Source organism: Seriola aureovittata, chromosome 3 (assembly GCF_021018895.1).
Source record: "Seriola aureovittata isolate HTS-2021-v1 ecotype China chromosome 3, ASM2101889v1, whole genome shotgun sequence".
NCBI classification, from domain to species: domain Eukaryota; kingdom Metazoa; phylum Chordata; class Actinopteri; order Carangiformes; family Carangidae; genus Seriola; species Seriola aureovittata.
Window position 1 is genome coordinate 19,355,125 of NC_079366.1, and position 16,316 is coordinate 19,371,440.

At 38.1% G+C, this 16,316-nt stretch overlaps 1 protein-coding gene across 1 annotated transcript; it reads left to right on the forward strand.

Moving 5' to 3' along the window:
• Nucleotides 1–1,805: 1,805 nt before the first annotated feature.
• acer2 (alkaline ceramidase 2) lies at nt 1,806–15,752 on the forward strand. Its single transcript, XM_056371372.1, has 6 exons — nt 1,806–2,204; nt 2,639–2,753; nt 5,357–5,498; nt 6,046–6,183; nt 12,482–12,619; nt 13,185–15,752. Exons 1-6 carry the CDS (start codon nt 2,091–2,093, stop codon nt 13,369–13,371), a joined length of 834 nt encoding a protein of 277 aa, XP_056227347.1. The 5' UTR covers nt 1,806–2,090; the 3' UTR covers nt 13,372–15,752.
• The last annotated feature ends 564 nt before the right edge of the window (nt 15,753–16,316 follow it).

The following is a 16,316-nucleotide window of genomic DNA, read 5'->3' on the forward strand; positions in this document are numbered from 1 at the left end:
TTCTTTTTCTGCGACTTTATACTTCACTGCATTTCAGGGGGAAATATTATAGCCTAGTTTTTACCGCTCTAAATTAATTTTTAACTGTAGTTACTTTTCCGATTAAGATAAAGACATTTAACGCGCGTGTGTGAATGCAGTATTAAAGATCTAATAATGTCATATATCATAGTACATCACTCACAAGGCCATTAATTGTAGAATAAGTACTTTTACTCTTGATATTTCAGAAGGCTATAATTTGCTGATAATACTAGTACTTTTACTAAAATTGTATTATTAAAGCAGAGCTTTTACCTGTGATGGAGCATTTCGCTATGTTGGGTTGGTACTTTTACTGAAATAACAGAGCTGAGTATAGCTTCCACCACAACAAATTGTACAGCATTAATATATATCCATGTATTCAACTGGAGGGCAGTATTGAGTCACTGAGCAAGCATCAGTCAGAGAGGATAAGGAGCTGTGATGTGAAGATTTTTAACATACCATCTCAGCCTGAGAAAGACATCTGACCTCTACAAAGTTACACAACTACCTCCACTGAGGAAGTTATGTTTTCACCCTTGTCTGTTTATTGGCTTGATGTTTGTTTTTTGTCAGCATGATTACACAAAACATACTGAACTCATTTGCACCAAATCAAATTTGTTTGTTTGACTTTTTTGCAGTTGCAACTAACTTTCCCACGTTCTGTTGACAAATATTTAGAACAAAGCACCAGACTTGTCTCAATGTCAGACAGATATTGTCAGTAAGCCATGCCGGTCAGTGGACAGCACCAGGGCTCTGCAACTTAACACACACATTCAATAAGCCTTGCCATTATTAATCTTAGTCACATCTGTGCATAATAAGCAGTTTTCAGATTAATTACCTAAGTAAAAGCACACAAAATATACTTTAAGTAGGTTATCAAAGGAAAGGTATCTATAGCTGTTCAAAAGTTGTGAAACATGTCCATCAAAATTTAGCTGCAGCTTTAAGTGACATCTTCTTTATGTCTTGTGTCTCCAAAAGGGTGAATCCGCCCGGACACCCAGCTCCACTTCAGGTACAACTTACTGACATCATTTTATTGTTGCAGGTTGAGGGGGATCTAAATCTAACTAAGTCATATACTGTTGGAGTGTTTAATTTACTGTAGAACAAAACATTTTTGTGAGCTCAAATGGTTCCTCAAAATATTAAACTTAAAAGTAATTGGTAACTACATTATTTTAACTTTTGCTGTTTTACACCTATACTCCAGTGTAAAGTGGATATCTATTGTAGATTACAATACATTACTCTACACTACTCTAAACTGTGCATACTGTGCATACACTACAGCAAGTTGAAATGTTGTGACCAAAAAGAAAGATGATTTGATCAATCCATTAGTTGATAACTGGGAAATTAAATTCTATCAGGAGGTTAAGAGGAGTCAACCTACTAGCATCCTGATCCGTACAACAGGGAAGAACAGCAGCCTGGTTTCACCCAGGAGGTGACACCTTCCACTACTAACAAAATTGCAGCATTTCGTGAAGTAAATCACAAAACAGAAATTAAAACCAAAAGTTGGTTGAACACGTCAGGCTAAAAACATACTAACATTTATATGTAATGTAATTACAAATTTGCCTAGTTGTGTATTTATTTTTCAGTTAATCCCTTGTCCCTTTATGACCACGATCCCTCTTGCGGATTTTTATTTGAGAAATATCAACTTCTATCAATCGGTCGCTGTGGTCACATGTCAGAGAAGCAGGAAGTGGGCGGGGGCGAATCCTCTTGCAGCGTCTGCAGCCTCTTTGGCTACTGTCGGTGCAGCTGTCAGTGCACAGAGCGGAGCGTCACGACTGGCAGGAGGCTTTTGTGGACGGACAGCGGCTTAAAATCATGCAGCTCAGCGACGGTCCGTGCAGTTTATCACATTGTCTCAAGTACAATACGCGTCAGGTCTTACACTCTCACATTTAGCGTGTGGTCAACGAGGCGACAGAGAAGGAGATTTTCTTTTGTGTGTGTGTTTTTTTTTTATCTCCAAAGCTGACGGCGGAGTGTCGTCTGCTCTGCACGGTCCGTCCGACACAACTAGTCCAGACATGAGTAACGTTAATCTGATTTTTTGGGACCAGTTGCAGGCTGGCAGCTCCGAGGTGGACTGGTGTGAAGGCAATTACCTTATTTACCCCAGCATCGCTGAATTTTACAACACGGTCGGTTTGACATTCGTTGGATTTAAGCTAACGATGTGTGCTTTATTTTTTTATTTTTTTTTTGCTTTGCGTAATGCAGTTTTGTTTACAGTCACAGCTAGACCATAGCTTCTCTGCCTTTGTTTTTCTTTGTATTGCACTGCTTTCTTGTTGCTTTTAATATTAATCATTGGTTAGCTGTAGCTAGCTGTAAGTTTTAGCTACTGTCTTTCAACAGTTTGGCTGCTTTTCAGCTTCAGCATCACGATGTTTACTGTTAGCATCAGGTTACAAATTTTCCTTTTCTTCATTTCAGCTGAATGTCAGTTTGCAAAAGGCCACTGAGGCCTGCACACTGGTCAACTCTTGACCAGCATGTTGTCATTTAGCAACATGATCAGTAAACAACTATGATGTGTTTTTTGCTCATAGCTTTCCTTTGTTTATCATTTCAGATCAGCAACATTTTGTTTTTTGTTTTGCCGCCCATATTAATGTGCTTGTTCCGCCAATATGCAACACATTTCAACAGTGGGATTTACCTCATATGGATTCTTCTGGTTGTGGTTGGTAAGTTGGCTGCCGGACGTTGTTTACTGTGTCATGACCTCTTCACTCTTGATCTTTGTGTTCAGCCTCATGACACACTTGCACACGAACCATATCAAAACTAATACAGATTCAGCTAGCATGAGATGCGTTTAAATACAATAAATGAACTATTATAGAAACTTACACTCAGTGGCCACTTTATTAGGTACATCTGGACACAAAGTTTCTAATGTTCAGCTTTTGTTGCCTCTGGCAGAGAGGTGTCAATTCAACTGTATGTTTATTACTGAGCTCACATGTTGTACTGGACCACATTATATTGAGAGGTGTTTATGTTTTTCTTTTGTCATTCCTATTTGCAAACATGTGGAGGGCAGACTATTAGTCTGGGTGTATAGAAATGAGCATATAGCCTTGTGGGTGAAAAATAAGATGATTAGTCGTGAACAGTCAACATAAAATGAATCAACTATTTTGATAATCGGTTAATCGTTGGGGTCATTTTTTAAAACAGAAAATAAACTGGTTTCAGCTTGAGCTTCAGCAGAAGTTTTAGACAGCTTACCAACTTATGCTCTGGAAATTTGTAAGGAGCATTTTCAGTATTTTGAAATATTTTATTGACCCAAATTATTTTTTTTTATTAATTGAGAAAATAATGAGCAGTGATCATGAAAATTATTGTTAGCAGCCCAAAAATACACAAAATCCTGTGTGCATGTAAATGGATTGTACATTTTACAACCTGTACCAGTCATGTGTAGGTATTTTTATGTTAAAGTATGGTGGGATCCTGGATGTAAGTTCTCACACTTTTCAGCCTGCATTCTTAAACTGCAGCAACAACACTGAATCATTTTTCCCTCTTAGAAAAAGACTTTATCATGACTATGCTTATTCATCAAACCAATGAATGGCCTATTGCCAAGATTTCACTTGGTTTGTCCCAGGATTTCTATCTTAAATGGTGCTACTGTATATAAATGGCAGCACAGTCCTAGAGAGATTACATTGCCTCGTTCCTTAGTTTGGAAAAACACTCTGGTTGCACTGTCAGCAAAGATAACCTGACAGACCCCAATGCTCCTGAGAGGTGACCTTCATGGATGCTTGGAAAACACTGAGTAGTGTTTGAATAGGATTTGCATAATTGACTTATTCACAGGCACTTGAACTGTGGGCGAGATGCAAAATGGGTCATTTATTCTCAAACTGGACTGTGTAACTTTACATTAAGCTTGTCTGTGCATGTTGGAGTGGTGGTGTGTGTGTGTGTGTGTGTGTGTGTGTGTGTGTGCGTGTGCGCGCGTGTGTGTGCGTGTGTGGCTCAAGAGCTCTGAGCCGCATCCTCTTCTAGGAATCTGAAGCCTGTTAAAACTTAAACACACTGTTGTCGAGAGGTAATGTGGTTTCACCTGTCTCCAACTGTCTCTGTAGTCGGGTTGACCTTTGACTTGAGCAGAAAAACAACTCTATAGATTCTAGTATGAAAACCACATTCAGCCGCTTGTCTTTGGCCTTGGCCTCAGCTGTGTGCGGACTGTGAGTAATACATAAAGTTTGGGATCAATTGATAAATTGCCTGCTACCATTAGCCACACATTATACAGTATTCCCATGTAGAGTTGTAGCTAAAGATTATTTTCAATATCAATTAATCTGCTGATTATTTTCTTTATTAGTTGTTTGGTCCATAAATTCTCAGAAAATGGTTATATAAGAATTCCTGTCCGGTGTGACCTCTTTGAATGTCTTGTTTTGTCTGACTAACGGTAGATTTTAAATTTTTGGTAGAAAAAATGACATTAAAGATGAGTCTGATATTAGATTAGTTACTGGGGTTTTTTTCTTTCAAATAATTGTTTCAGTTCTCTTTTCATGAAGGCGGTCTCTGTTCATACATTTTGTTAAAAGTGCCTGTGATGTGTGAGTACACTGGCAGGTCGTCAGGATTAGTAACTTCTGACTGAGAGCAGACATCCGTCTTGGATAAGAAGTTGATTGAAATGTTCGACTCTCCTTCAGCGCGTGTTGTGAAACAGATTATGCTGATAACGACAGGACTGTTGGACCATGATAGCAAAGGGACACTGACGGGTCTGTCCCCTCACAGTATTTCAGAACGCTGATGTCGAAGTAAATATTTGTAATTAACTTGTCGTTTCCATTGTGGTTCTTTGCTTAAAACAGCAGGCGTTTCTCAGTACGAGCTCTCTAATCTGCTTGTTTTTTTGGCACAAAGTGAGTTGCACTATAGATGATGCCTGCCCCTCGCTGCCTCTGAAAACATTTGATGGTCCTTTTATACATTGTTTTTATACCTGTATTCTGTTGAACTCCTCTCATTTAGAGGTGACATTTATATATATATTATGTTTCATGTCTTGTTTTGGTTGCTTTTGTCATTTGATAAATGGAAATGGTAACGTGTCAGCTGCACACTTGGCAAAAATACATAGTTATGACTGCTTATAGTGGACATAAACTGTCAGAGAAATCTTTGATGGGTGTTACTAAAGGATTCAGTCTCATTTATCTAGGCTCACTAACACACTGAACAATTTCAGATTACATCTCTCTTCTGAGAAATGTTTGTTTGTTTCTGTGTCTCTTTCTCCCAGGTATTGGATCAACGTATTTTCATGCCACCCTCAGCTTCCTTGGCCAGATGCTGGATGAGTTGGCCATCTTATGGGTGCTCATGTGTGCCATTGCCATGTGGTTCCCTAAGAGATACCTACCCAGGATGTTCAGGAGGGATCGGTATGTTGACCAGCGTGATGTCGCATCAAAATAACTATCATATACACACAGCTGATGCAGTACTGGTTGTGTTACAAAACATTTTTCAAATGTTAGAAGGAAAGCGATGTTGTTTTCACAGTAGATTGTTCCACATTTTCACATGAAATCAATTTCACTGTTTATGTGTATTTCAGGGAGTTAGACTGTATTTGTGTTCAGTAGGTTCATCTGTAGTAGCTCACAGTTGGCCACTGGTTTGTCAAATGATGTGTGCACTCCTATGAGTGTCCTGTTTAATAATAGGCCGGTCTAAGATAGCTGACACCAGTAAAAGCTGCATCACATGTCTTTACTTCTCTTTCCATTGTCAGAGAGCCATCATGGCTGCTCTTTCACTTCAGGCTGTATTTTCCACAGCCTTTGTAGCTGAGTGGTTCATGTTTATCTGAATAAGTGGGTTAAAGTGCTTTTTGAGTCTTCACAAAATTCCTTCTGTGTGTTTCACAATGCTGTTCATAGAGTGCAAATATTCAGTTTTTCTGATTTATTTTGCTTCTCCGTGTAGGTCAAGGTTCAAAGTGGTCATTGGCATCTTGTCAGGAATCACCACAGGGTTGGCCTTTGTTAAACCTGTTGTCAACTCACTGTCACTTATGACTCTGGGAATCCCCTGCACTGCGCTGCTCATTACTGAGCTTAAAAGGTTGGTGAAAAGTGTTTGTTTTTATTGTTTTTTGTGTTTTTTTTTTGTGTTTTTGTTTTTTTAAACAACAGGAGGTTTGGGTGTAGTATCACAGTCTTGCATGGCCCCCATCTTTAATTTTACATGGTTTGTACCAGTTTTTATGTTTTCATGTGTTAATGTTACTTAACTCCCACCTCTCATTGCTCCTGGGTCAGGGTGGGGGGGGTGGGGGTGGGGGGGGTTGTTTGATTGTTGTGTCTGCAGGTGCAAGTAGCAAACTTTACTCACTGCGATCGGCTTGCACCAGTTATTTGTGTATGAAATGTCAGTGCTTAGTAACTAAGTAGTTTCAAACTAGTAATTTACTGAATCGGTTCACACCATTAAAACATCAGAAATAAGGTAATAAGTAAATCAGTTGCTAGGAAACAACTGTGCTCAAGCTGCAGTCAGTCCTTTTTTTTTATAGCTTTATTTCATTTATAACTGCACACATGGAGAAACGTGTTTTAGAGTGAGTAATATTCATGCAGATATTATATTATGCTGAATTAACTGATGTTATTCTGTCTTTTATTGGTATAATTGTAATTTGAGGTATATTTGGTCATTTCAGTTCTTGCCAGCGTACAGCATTATTACACAGATCAGACATGTCGACTGTACTCCATATTACCGCTAATGATGGATAAGTCAGTGGTTTCAGTTAGTTACACAACAGTTACACCAGGCTATTATTAGTAACTGTTGCACCTATGTCATAAAGACCGCAACCTATTTAAATCACTGATGCGCAGATCTCCCATCTAGTCAACGCTGAAATTAAAAACAAGACTAAGTTTAAAGTCACAGCAGTGCAGCGGCAGAAATCAATGATGAGTTTCTCCGTGTGTGTTTTAAAGTTCATCTAGCTGTTAACTATTTAGTTTAATTTAGTTGTTAACAGAACAATAGTGTCGAGATGTAATGCCTGTGGTCTGCAGGACATTAACATATCACCTTTGGCCTTTTGTACTTACATTGTCTAATGACATGTCGTCTGTTACAGGATAATTACAGGGCCTTATGATGTGAAAGAATGTTCCTGAAAACACACAACGAGCCATTCATGCCCATTTGTGTGTGTGTGTGCGTTTCTCTAATGCTTTCCTCCGTCACAGTAATGTGGACCCATGCTCTGTTGTTTCCGTTTCCCACAACCCTTACTCACTACCGTCAGTCTTTTAACCTTAAGTCATCTATTGTTCAACCTGTTAGTATTTCTTGACATTACTTCCAGGGCCAGTCATCTATTGAGGTCGGTTGTTTTTGTTCTACTAAGTGGGAGAGAATTCCTGTGGCCCTGGCTGATTGACTTGCTGTCAGAAAAAAAAAAAGACTATTTTGTTGTTGTTTGCTTTTTCTTTTACAGTACGTCTGTTGGCCGCTGTTCAACGCACTTCCAGATAGACAAAAACAACTTGTCCAGTTTATAGGATATCCATGAAAAATATTAGATAAACTGGAAGTGTTGAAGCCATAAAACTAGTCATAGCTGTGCCATAATAGATGAGTTGTTCATAAAGGACAAGCATGGTAGAAAACAAAGTGATTATGCCTTAAAAAAATTTGTTTTGCACATGTAAGAGCAAAGTTCATTTTCACATTGCAAAAAAATGGGTAGATACTCTCCATAGACTGTATTACACCAGCTATTGAAAGAACAGATGGGCCCTTGACTCATGATTTAACTCTCTGCTTTCTTGCATGGCTCTTAAAAAGCACAAGCTAAACAAAACAATAACTCCATAATACAACCAAATAAGAAATGTTTTATTTAAAAATTCTACTAAAAGAAAAAGGTTGTATAATTTTATATACGCAGTTATACATGCGTATTTACACACATGCCATCATGTACACATATCAGCAAATATAAATAAGATCTATTAAAATACCAGCGATCTCATATTTTGTCAGTGCTAAAAAGGATGATGCCAGTTTATTACAACTTTTGTCTTTTTTTTAATGTGGTTTTGAACATTGTTTTCTATCTATTGTTGACATCGTTAAAAAGAAGTCAGGTGGAGCAAGAAGCACAAGCAGTCAGACAATCATTTTAAGCGTATCTGGAAAGAAAAATTATTTTGAAAAGAAAACCTTTTTGCTTCAGTTGGACATCAAAACAGTGGCATATAATGGCCCAGTGCTTAAGATGCATATCATAAACAAACTTGATACCTTCGTTTAACGTCACCCCTACCCCCCATCACCGTTTCCTGTCTGTATTTTCTGTTTAGCTACCAATCCAAGAAAGGCAAAATGTTTAAAAAAAAAAAAAAAAAGAAGAAAAAGTCAAAATAATCTTTAAAAGCAAAATCTTATGTAAGTTTTACCACTGAAGACGGATAACCTGGTTTGCTGACAACCTGTATGAGCTCATTTCAGCATCATCATCTCATAGTAGTAGTAATAATAATAATAATAATAATTTCAGGTCCTGACATAACATTAAGATCAGTTCATAAAGCGCCACAGTATCTTTAGTGTTGTCTTTGATAAGTTCCTGGCTTTTAGTCACTGATCTTATGGAGCCTCTTCCTCTCTATTCCCTCGAGTAAGAGAAGCGTCTCTGCAGGACTCCACCCCAGCTAGACAGGCTGGCCTTTTCCTCACTTATCTTTGCCTCCAACAGTCAAACTCTCCATCACACTCACGAACACTGCGTGTCTAAGGAGATGTCATGTTTCTTATCTTACATGTTTGAGCTGATAGTCGCAGTATTCCAGATAATCCGGCTGTGTGGTGATTGTTTTGTCAGTGTGTGTTTGTTGGGCAGGAAGGGGTGTTGACTCACTCAGGGAAACTCAATGTACAGTGTGTATGTAAAGTCAGTTACTAAGGTCAGCTCACTACATACCTGATGATCAGTCAGGACTTGAGAATATAATTAGTAAACACTTACAACACATAAAGTATAATACATTATTGATGACAAGTTAATGGTCTAGTTTGCTCTGGGAGGATGTATCGTTGGCCATCTATTCTTGTACTTCCTGTTGCTGTTGGGTGGCCATGTCACCATTTTTTTCTACTCCCTCCCTGTACCAATTATGTAAGATAACAGCATTTTGTCTGTTTGGTTCATTGAATGACATACATTACTTGACTTAAAGTGAGACCATGTTACCTTTTGAAAGAAGTAGTAAGACATTCTCCCTCTTACAAATGAAAAGCTGAATTCATTCAGTTCAGTAGAGTCAGGGGTTTTGTTGTTACAGCCTTACTTGGTCTGGTAGGACCAGTAGCTCATGGTAGCTAATGATAGCAAAGGCATTAAAGCTGCACTCAGACATACTTTTTATATCAACAGTTATGGCTGTACCAATCAATTTTTTTGTCCCCAATCCTGATGTGAGTTTAATGTTTAATACTTAAATATTGGATTTCTTGGATACTGATACCAGCTCCTTGATTGAAATACTGAAAGAAAAAAAAAAATGATGATCTTAAATCATTGATATGATATTAAGAAAGGTTTAAGTAGAAGATTGTGACGTAAAGCGGGAAACACAACGCATCGCAGAGTGATTCTTCTTTTATCTCACAAACAGTCTATTACCGACAGCGGTTTGCAGAGAACACACCAATAACTGATAATAACAGCCAAGTTTTATCTTGGCCTGCCATCACTCGGGGAATTAACGTTAATTAGCGACAGCTGATAGGACCTGCTGCTGACGAGGCCATTTCAACTGGTGAAAGCGACGGTCGCAGCTGAATTAAAATGAGAAGCTGCTCGCTGAATGCTTTGCACACTGAAAGAGAGGAGATAACAGACTCCTTATCGCTGGATCAACAAGTCTTGGCAACCCGGCTGTCAGAGCTAGAGTCAGTCAGCGTTTTTCACATTCACAGTTTCCACTCTCACATGCAGTGAAAAGCTCGCAGTGTAGACCCCGGCTGTTGTTAAGAAGAGCAGCACAGCAGCGCGCACAGGCCGACATGGACAAAACACAGTAGAGTTCAGTAAAGAAAGGATCCATTAACATATGCCTGGATCAGTTTGGGATGTCGCCATTAACATGCAAATGACCAGTGTAATGTGAAAAAGTGTTGCTTGTAGTGACAAACTCCCAGAATTACCAGCCAACTCTGCAGCTCCCCGCAGCTGTACAGAGCATCTTAGCCTCTTTTTAGTTAATTGTTTTAGTTTTCCAGCCTGCAACTTTGCTCTCATCGTCCTTGTTTCCAGCTGCAGTAGGCAGCTGTCTGCAGCTGTCCACTACCTGCCCGGCACCAATCAGCTGACAGACAGAGTTAGCTACTAGATGGTAAACATAGCGGAGCACCTAGTGAACTAAAGAGCCATGCTTTTTGTGTGTGAGTGAGTATTGGACATTACATTCTTTTGGCTGCCGCAGACAAAAACTCCAGATGAATAATAATGTTCCGTATCAGCTGGACGTGGGAACAGGTAGTAGGTAGAAGAGTCACAGAGCTATAGCACTTAAAATTCTTCATGTCCTCTGCAGCTGAGTGACGCTTGTTGTTTATGTCAAACTTATTGTGTTGTGAAGCTTTCTGGAAAAGGTTTTGTGTCATCCCAGCATTCCTTTCACCTTGAAACAATGGTAACCAAAATTAAAAGCCTGTCAAATGGTATGACTTCATCAAATGCTCAGTCTTAGGGGAATGTGACAAACTGTGTCATAGTGACCATTCTGTCAACACAGTTTAGTCAGCCTTCCTTGTCCCTTGTCTTTGTTTTGGCACTCAGTGTTTGCCTCGGCCGTGACTGGTGTGTATAAGGAGGACAAGACTAAGAATAGCTTATCAGCAGCACTCTGGATTAGCTCACGTATCTGTAGGACAGTGGTGTGTCCACCAAGAGATATTTGTGCAGAGAAGTAGGCCAGAATTGTTGGTACTCGGATCACAGTTCTGTGCTTTCTCAGGTGTAAACATAAAAGCCGCCCACCTAGAGTCAACACAGCCAGTAAAATCATTAGAAAATCTCAGAACCATCTGGGGAATTTGTTCAACACCAGAGCTGAATACAAAGCCCGGTGTATTCTGAGAGAGACTACCCACACCCTGTATGATCATGAATTACTTCTGGCAAGGCCCAATCCAGCTAGAATTTTAAACACGACATTGTAGTTTTATTTTATCTCAATTTTGATTCACTTCTTTCCCTCGCTCCCGCTCCTAACAGCTGCTGCTCCTGGTGGAGCGCTCCCATGGTTTCGTGGTTTTTTTTTGTATGTTGTTTTACGTCTTAATGTTGTTTTCTACAGCACAGTTCTGTTTCCACTACAGTCGAGAACAAAGTTATATTGTATTATATTGTTAGTATTAAAATGATCCTAATCATCAACTGGCATATTCATGACAGATTTACAAAATATAATAGACCTTAAATCTACTATGATCAATATCTTCATACTAGCAATGGATATATTATAATGTATATGTGAAATACGTTGCTCGTCTCTACAGTCTCACCTCAGTTTTACAATGTGCGTGAGCGTCTTTCAGCTCACTGCTTTGGTTTTTCTGGCCCATAAATTGTTGCAGTATCAACTTTCAGACATCAGGCAGCTGTTTCTCAATGTCAACGCTCAAAAACTCCACAGTACACTACCTGCCCTGCACCAAACACCAGACAAAATTGGCGACTAGCTGGTTAACATAGTGGAGCATTTAGCAGCTGGAGAGCCAGATGGTAGTTAATGGGGTTTTTGGAGACTCAAAACAGAACAAAAATGTGAGTGGATATTGGATTTACATTCACCAGGTAGAAACAAACCAGACTTCAATTGAATGATAATGTTTCTCTTTATCTGCTGGCTGTTTGCAGAGGCAAACATTATCAACCTAAAAGCTGATCATATGTCACTTTAGATTTAGATTTCTATGTATCTTTGATAAATTAGTTCTATTTTTTCATCTCAAGTTAAATGTAATTATACTGCATAACCGGTTCTCTTTTGTTACTTTTTTATTCATCTATTAAAGGTGCCAAAAAAGATTTCTTTGTTTTTGCATACCCAAATCAAATATACAGTACTGAAGGTTTGCATCCACAAGATTAAGCAAATCTAATGTCAGAATTTAAGTAAAAATCATGTGCTGATGATGGTGTCAATGAAGATAAAATACTATAGATGTCTGCCGACATATCCACTTTATCCCCAGCCTTTGTATTGTGTGTGTGTGTGTGTGTGTGTGTGTGTGTGTGTGTGTGTGTGTGTGTGTGTGGTGTGTGTGTGTGTGTGTGTGTGTGTGTGTGTGTGTGTGTGTATCTTTCTCATGCTCTCTCTGGTCATTGCAGGTGTGAAAACCCACGTGTGTTCAAGCTGGGCTTGATCTCAGGGATCTGGTGGGCGCTGGCTCTGCTTTGCTGGATCAGTGACAGGATATTCTGTGAAATGTGGTCATCTGTCAACTTTCCCTACTTACACTGTGCTTGGTAAGCTCAAAGCCGACTGAGAAAACTGAGCATGTATTGACACTATAAGTGAAATTAATGTAATTAAAGTGCATTTAGACTGCAAACATATCCATCTTATCTTGTGTGCAACTTAATTCTAAAAATCAGATTTTCTTGAAGCAGTAAATCTGAATAAATCTGCCAGTGCAGTCAGATAATATCAACCGGTTAAAACTATATTTTTCATTATTTCCCAGAAATGATGGTCTGGATTTTGAAACATAAAAAATAGTGAAGTTGATCCACTAGAATCAAGAAAAATTAAACTATATTGGCAAAAATTAAATTTTGCTAATTACTCCTAAAGTGTATTTGCATTGGAAACAATCTGAAATGTTCTGATTGCACTGGACCGCACTTTTTTGATTGTTGTAAGAAAATGAGATTGTAAACACTCATTACAGACTAAAACAACCTGATGAGAAGGAGATTTGTTCTGCAGACATTGTTAATCTTGCACAGATGCACCTGCAAACACCCAGATATATTTAGTAAACCATTTCTCAAACTGTCTGGTTCATTCAAACTCCTCTTGCTTTTACAGGCACATCCTTATTTGTCTGGCCTCTTACTTGGGTTGTGTTTGCTTCGCCTACTTTGACGTTGCAACCGAGGCCCCGGAGCGAGGACCCGTCATCATGTTCTGGCCCAATGAGAAATGGGCCTTCATCGGTGTGCCGTATGTCTCCTTGCTCTGTGTCCACAAGAAGTCTACGATCAAGGTGACTTAAAGTGACCTGAGTCTGCTGCTCAGCTGGTTGTGCTTCCACACTCCTCCCCAGCATGGTTTCAAACAGCATGGCAACAAGATGCACCACCACGTCTGTGAGTCGGGTGACGTCCACTGGTGCTGTAGTGACTCTATGACGTAGGTGATGCACATTTTGGCCAACTGCAGGGATTAATCTTTTCCTTGTTCCTTCCCTGGTCTGGTCTTCATTACACACCAGTCTTTATGCAACTCTGTCAAAGAACAAAAGGTTTCACAAAATGAGTCTAACATGACACAGAATGACTTTTTAAGTAACACAGTATCAAAGCCAAGAAACCTTTACAGTGTTCCAAATGCATTCTCAGGCTTCACATGAGAGATCATGTAATCTCTTTAAGAGTCAAAATATTATTGGTATCATGCATTTCAAGCTTCTTTCAAGAGAAGATTTTGTAACCTCATTATAAAGCATTATATTGCCTTTATAAACATAAATATAGCACCTCATAGGTGCAGTCTGGCCGTTATGAAACCATGTTTAGAAACAATAAATTACTGGATTCATTAACTGTGATTAATAATGCATTATTTACTAATGCATTAAAACTCGAAGTATCAACAAGCTGGTGCGTAAGATGTTACAGAAGGTAATTCACACAAAGCCTAATGTATTTCAAATACATAATGGGTTCATGCTATTACACCTGCCCTTTGTGTCGACAGGTATTTTGATGAAAGAAACCCAGAAAAACAAAATACTTCTTTCTATTATGGGTGTGCTATGTTTTTCTTCCAGCATGCCACAGTGATTGTTCAAGATAGTATATGAGAAATGTTTAATATATTCCTGTCTGTATTTACTAACAGCATAATATGCAGTTATTTTCCTAGGAAAAGCGTATCATTGAGATATTACGGAATGAATAGGTACCCCTTGATACTGGCCAAAATCCAAAGTAAAAAAAAAAAACAGAATGTAAAAATCAAAATGTATTGAAATACAATTGACAATTCAAGTAAATAATTTCTTATTTTGCACAAAATGAAAAATGGTTCTCAAAGCCTTTTGCTTGCACAGTATATAGCACTTCAGAACACGACAATTACAATTATTTACTCCAGTTACCTAGTTCATGCACAGCTTTTTCACTCAGACATCTCATCTCTTAAATTGCTCTTCAGGGTTATTTATCCCAGCCTCAGTATTTTAGACATTGTGCTAAATGTCAGTGAAACTAAACTGTGCAAGAAGCCTTAATCAATCAGAATAATGGATTAAAGTTTCACAATTTGTGATGTATACTTTGCATTCTTAGACACTGTTGGCTCTAAATGGAGAAAAACAGTCAGTTAACAATCAGTTAACATTAGGTAGTAAATGGATGAGATGTGTAGTTTATAGCAGGGGAAATAATGGGACAAGTTAGGATTTTATTACCTCTGACCTAAAAGTAACATGCTAATTTAGCAGCAAAAAAATTATTGAGACTCTCTGTGTAGAGTTAAAAGGGAAATATGTTTGGGTGTTGCAAAGCAAAACAGTAACACTAAAAGACAAAGATTACCAGAGCTTTTTCACCTCAAACCATTGTTGTACATGTTGTTCTTAGAAGCTGCCTCAAGCTGTTTAACTAATATTATTTTACTCCTGTCCTCCTGCTGAGGCTTCTGGGAACTCAGACCCCTAAAATAACTTGTGCTTGCATGAAGGATGAAATGAAGGATTATGATTTACAAAGAAAAACAACTATTTTCTTGAGATTCTGAAGTGATTTTTTAACAACATGAAGTATTTTGTTAAATCCAAAAACCATTTATATTTTTGTAAGTGAAGTGCAGCCAAAATCTAAGCAACTGCCTAAATGGTGAATTATTTTGATATAGTATTATTCCTACATTTGTGTTGCCAAACATTGTTGCAAACCATTTCTTTTTTTTTATTGTAACTTTAGGAATAACTTTGGAAACAGTATTGATAGCGTGAACAGAGTAGTTGTAGTGCCAAGAATACTTAGATTGTGCTGCAGTAATATACTGAATCATACATCTGGTGGTTGTTTGCATGATGCAGAGAACAAGAGAAATGTAACAAGTTGAGAATTAGCATCAGTGAATTAGCATCAGTTAAAGGACTTTGTGTGAACAGAAGAGTCTGTTTAATGCTGCCCTCGTGATGTTTGTCTTGGCAAGAGGGATGATTATGATCTCATAACAATGACTTGTCTTTTTTATGGACTTACGTGTGTCTATAAATCTCATTTGTTTTCTGCTTGCATTGACAATACAGACAAACTGCACAGAATATTTATTTTCATAATTTATCCTGTTTTGTAAACAAATATTTGTAATAGATTAGAACATACTTTTATTTTATGCAATAAACCAAGCCTCTACTCAGAATGGCCAGTGGTGTTTATTTTGTAGATCAATATTCACTTCCATATTCACAGTCAATTCCTATACATTTTGTAGCTTTATGTGTATTGTATTTTACATAATGAACAATGTACAAACTCACTATGATGCAGGTGACAGTTTCTGCCACCAGGGGTCAAAGTTCTTTCACTTTGCCTTTATTTCTCTCAGCACTGAGAACCCATGAACAACCTTCAGTTTTCAGTATAAAACAAGTTAGAATATTCAAAAATATGTGAATAAATGAATACACAGAGACACCACTGCTCTCCACAGCTGACTGTCTGAGACTTTACAAAAGAACTTATAAATGTACAGACTTCTAAAACATGTTGTGTGTCTGGACTTACATGTATGTGCCCCTGTAAACATGCTTCAACACCCACCTTTCAAAACCCCACAGACACAGACCTCATACACTGTGACTAATTGTGTCTTTTATCTAAATTAATAATCATCAATTCATGCAGTCAAAAGATATAACCATGATATTGTAAAAAAATAATCCAGTTTTTTATTTTAAATTAAATGTTATTTTATTTAGCTTGA

Excerpts from the sequence above, each read along its gene's own strand:
- acer2 (XM_056371372.1), top strand. The coding sequence starts at position 2,091 with ATGAGTAACGTTAATCTGATTTTTTGGGACCAGTTGCAGGCTGGCAGC. Across the intron at positions 5,499-6,045 it reads AGGATGTTCAGGAGGGATCG|GTCAAGGTTCAAAGTGGTCA; the intron begins GTATGTTGACCA and ends TTCTCCGTGTAG. Across the intron at positions 6,184-12,481 it reads CTCATTACTGAGCTTAAAAG|GTGTGAAAACCCACGTGTGT; the intron begins GTTGGTGAAAAG and ends TGGTCATTGCAG.